The sequence below is a fragment of the Nelumbo nucifera genome, chromosome 3 (genome assembly GCF_055504915.1).
Source record: "Nelumbo nucifera cultivar China Antique chromosome 3, China Antique-T2T, whole genome shotgun sequence".
Classification (NCBI taxonomy): domain Eukaryota; kingdom Viridiplantae; phylum Streptophyta; class Magnoliopsida; order Proteales; family Nelumbonaceae; genus Nelumbo; species Nelumbo nucifera.
The window spans coordinates 47,811,023-47,814,716 of record NC_142651.1 but is presented as its reverse complement, the minus strand read 5'-3'; the positions used below and the strand labels follow the sequence as shown (position 1 = coordinate 47,814,716).

At 42.1% G+C, this 3,694-nt stretch overlaps 1 protein-coding gene across 1 annotated transcript; it reads left to right on the top strand.

The window, feature by feature from the left end:
* The first annotated feature begins 1,720 nt into the window (after positions 1 to 1,720).
* LOC104609579 (endochitinase 4-like) lies at positions 1,721 to 3,116 on the top strand. Its single transcript, XM_010275937.3, has 2 exons — positions 1,721 to 2,420; positions 2,554 to 3,116. Exons 1-2 carry the CDS (start codon positions 1,762 to 1,764, stop codon positions 2,963 to 2,965), a joined length of 1,071 nt encoding a protein of 356 aa, XP_010274239.1. The 5' UTR covers positions 1,721 to 1,761; the 3' UTR covers positions 2,966 to 3,116.
* Positions 3,117 to 3,694: the final 578 nt, after the last annotated feature.

The window sequence follows — 3,694 nt, the reverse complement described above, 5'->3', positions numbered from 1 at the left end:
AAAAATGTAAAAAACTGGAATTATAAAAAACATTAGAAATTATAATAACTAAACTATAAAATGTAAAAAAAGAAAATTGAAAAATGAAAAAGACCGTTTTCCTCTAACTCACCATTCAAGGGTGATTTGGTCAAAAAAATTGTTATTTATGGTGACATGGACACCTCTGTTAAGAAACATTAACGGTGTACTAATGGAAGGTGAGTTGGGAAATAAAAACTTATTGACATGGTGAGTTTTAGACGTTTTGAAAAGTTGTGGTGAGTTTAAGAGAAATGTTGAAAACTCATGGTGAGTTTTAGGCAATTTCCCTAAAGTATTTGATGAGGGGTAATTTGGCCCAACCTATTAGCACGCAGGCACATGGAACGACCTGATGACTAAACGACGACTCGGCATTTCCTGCCACCTCAGCAGGCCAAGTCAGCTTGGGCACCTCACCAAGGTCGAGGTCCGAGCAACTTGTGATGGCCCAACCTACCGAGGTGCCACGTAGCCCACTTTTAGAAGCTAGTCAGTTGTCTCCAACCTTTCCGATATCACACCGCACGTCTGTGAGCCTTATCCTCATCCCGCCCGGATCGGATGGACTCGATAAGGCTTATCAGCTCACACGAAGTCCATCTCTAGGTGCAAAATGGACTCCTAGTAAAGCAGGACGGGGATCTCGAATGTGTTTCGTGAGTCTTACGGTAGCTCGTCTATATAAGGGCTTCAACCCCACCCTTAACATTACAAGGTTCGTGCGATATTAGTTCTCTTGCTTACAGAGCTTTTCAGCTCACAAATACTCTTCGCTAATTTAAGCATCGGAGTGCCCACACCGGATAAGCCACCCTGTGTTCTCTGATCGTATTCTCTTACAGTTTGACCGGCTACTTAAGCGGACCGACGTTCAAACTGCCATCCCGTTAAGAGCAACCAGATCGTGCACCATCAGTATTGTTTCTCCAACTGTATTAATTAAGTTCTACTTTCTTGATTGAACTGTATCGATGATGAAAAGACACAATTAATCTCGCTCAAACGATGTTGGATTAACAAGATAAAGAATTTGAAGAGGTTATATTTCTTTAACACTGATTTTGTGGGAGCATGAAAATAGAAATAGATTTTTAGAGGGTGAAAAAATAATGAAAATTTGGGACAGAAAATCAGCAACTCATAAGAGAAAGACATGATTTGAAACTAAGACATATGAAATGTAGACATGATTTAATGTTAATGTGATGTTCTATGATTGGCTGTACAGGAGAGCACGTGAAAGAAATCCAAACTCATCTAGAACCGTAAAGTGACCCTTAAAATATTCAAAGAACAGATAGAAGAAGTCGGGAAATGGGAATGGCACCCACACATCAGCAATTATTAACAGGATAATTGAGAATTGTTGTTGATGGATGTTCTGAATTTAATTACTTCATTGAGATAGAATAGAGACCAGTCACGCAATTGATTAATGGATTAATGGTCCCCGCGAATTCAGACTTCTGATCTGCAGCAGCTGTGGTCGCAACACTCATCACTTTCCCCTTGCGACTCCTGGATGAAACACGTATATGAACATAAATTCAAACATGTGAACTGCGTTTTATTTTGATTGCTGGAATGGTCCCCAAGAGTTATCTTTTGTTTGATTAATTGACAAAGTGCCAAAAATGCACCGGAGAGGGTCTAACTTAAATTTTTGTCTATATATAGACACATTCTACGTCCGACAGAAGGCAGAGAAATCTGATAAAGAAAGAAAGCAAGCAAGCAATGGTGAGGTTGTGTTTGTTGTGGGTATCCCCGCTTCTGCTCTCATTGTTGTTCGCCTTCGCCCTGCCCAGTGCTTTGGCAGACGGAGAATGCGGACCCAACTTCAACAATCGCACCTGTGCAGCAGGGTATTGCTGCAGTACTTACGGTTACTGTGGCACCACTAGTATCTACTGTTGCGAGAGTTGTGCTAGCCAATGTGATTATAGTAAATGCTCGTCACCACCACCACCCTACCAGCCACCGCCACCACCCCCACCACCGCCACCTTACGTACCACCGCCGCCTCCAAGCGGTGAAAGTGTCAGTTCCATTATCACCAAAGAACTCTTCGAATATATGCTTCTGCATCGAGCAGAAACTGCTAACGGGTGCGTAGGCGGCTTTTACACATACGAAGCATTCATAGAAGCAGCCGACTCCTTTGCAGGTTTCGGAACCACAGGTGACTCGGAGACGCGCAAGAGGGAGCTTGCGGCTTTCTTCGGACAAACTTCTCAGGAGACTACAGGAGGGTGGGATAATGCACCCGATGGTCGATATGCCTGGGGATATTGCTTTGTTTCCGAAGGAGCAGGTGATTACTGCGATCCACGTGAAGAGTGGCCGTGTGTTTCTGGAAAACAATACTACGGCCGAGGACCCATTCAGCTTTCTTAGTAAGATTCCTAACTTTTCTTACGTTTTAATCTGATTCTGATTAAAAGAGGCCGAGGGTATCATCATCAGAATTCAGAGCTTAATTAATTTATTTCTCTAGCTAATTGGTTCACGATGGTCGGTGGATTACAGCAACTACAACTACGGACCAGCAGGGGCAGCGTTGGGCTACGACCTGCTATCAGACCCAGATAAGGTTGCAGAGGACCCAGTAATGTCATTCAAAACGGCAATCTGGTTCTGGATGACAGCTCAGTCGCCAAAACCATCTTGCCATGAAGTAATGACGGGACAATGGACGCCAAGTGAAGCAGACATAGCCGCAAACCGACTCCCAGGCTATGGAGTCACCACCAACATCATCAATGGAGGAGTTGAATGCGGCAAAGGCGACGGGGTTGAAACTGTAAAGCACCGCATTGGGTTCTACGAGAGATACTGCGGCTTGCTCGACGTGAGCATGGGTGACAATCTCGACTGCTACTACCAGAAGCCTTTTAACGCGGCTCTTGCCGTTGGGCTTCAGCTGGTCTCATCAGAGTAGAGAGTCGATCGGCAGTCTCTCTTTAAATATTGCTAGCTAGCTAGGTTGTCTACGTATTAATGTATCCACCATCTACTCTGCTACTGCTAGTCTGCTAGTAATGAATAAATTAAAATGGCTATGGTGATGTACACCATATTTCATCAGCTAATTAACTTCTCTTACCCTCATCTAACTAACTGTAACTAAATACATATATAACTGGCCCAGCGTTAATCTGATCCATCCATGCTCGCTTTAGATATATAGCAGTTCTAGCTATAGCTAGCATTTCAGTTGATATGCATGGGTCCTTATTATATCTAGATGATCGATCATGTGGGTCTTTGCAATAATCAATATCTACACAAGGACAACAACCATTTGGTTATATATATATATATATATATATATATATATATATATATATATATATGTTGCACCTAGCTAATTGGACAATAATAATAGCTAGGAAATATTATATATCTCCTGAAGAAGAATAAGAAGCTAGCTCCACAAATAATGACGACCACACCAGAACAGATATTATGCTTTTCAGATCCCCTCCACTCTTTTTCCTGCATTTCCTTGGCTAGCCCATGGTCATTGGAAACATTGCCCATCACTCATGTTCACATAGTCACAGTATGAACATTCTGTCCTCTTCAACATCTAAAGGGTTTTATAGTGCTTGCTTATTTACTTTATTAAAAAAAAAGGATAAATCTCTTAAACTATCTTTACTGTTTA

Bases quoted from the DNA above. Each gene is read 5' to 3' on its own strand.
- LOC104609579 (XM_010275937.3), top strand. From the start codon at position 1,762: ATGGTGAGGTTGTGTTTGTTGTGGGTATCCCCGCTTCTGCTCTCATTG. The intron at 2,421-2,553 runs GTAAGATTCCTA...GGTGGATTACAG, and splicing joins GGACCCATTCAGCTTTCTTA to CAACTACAACTACGGACCAG.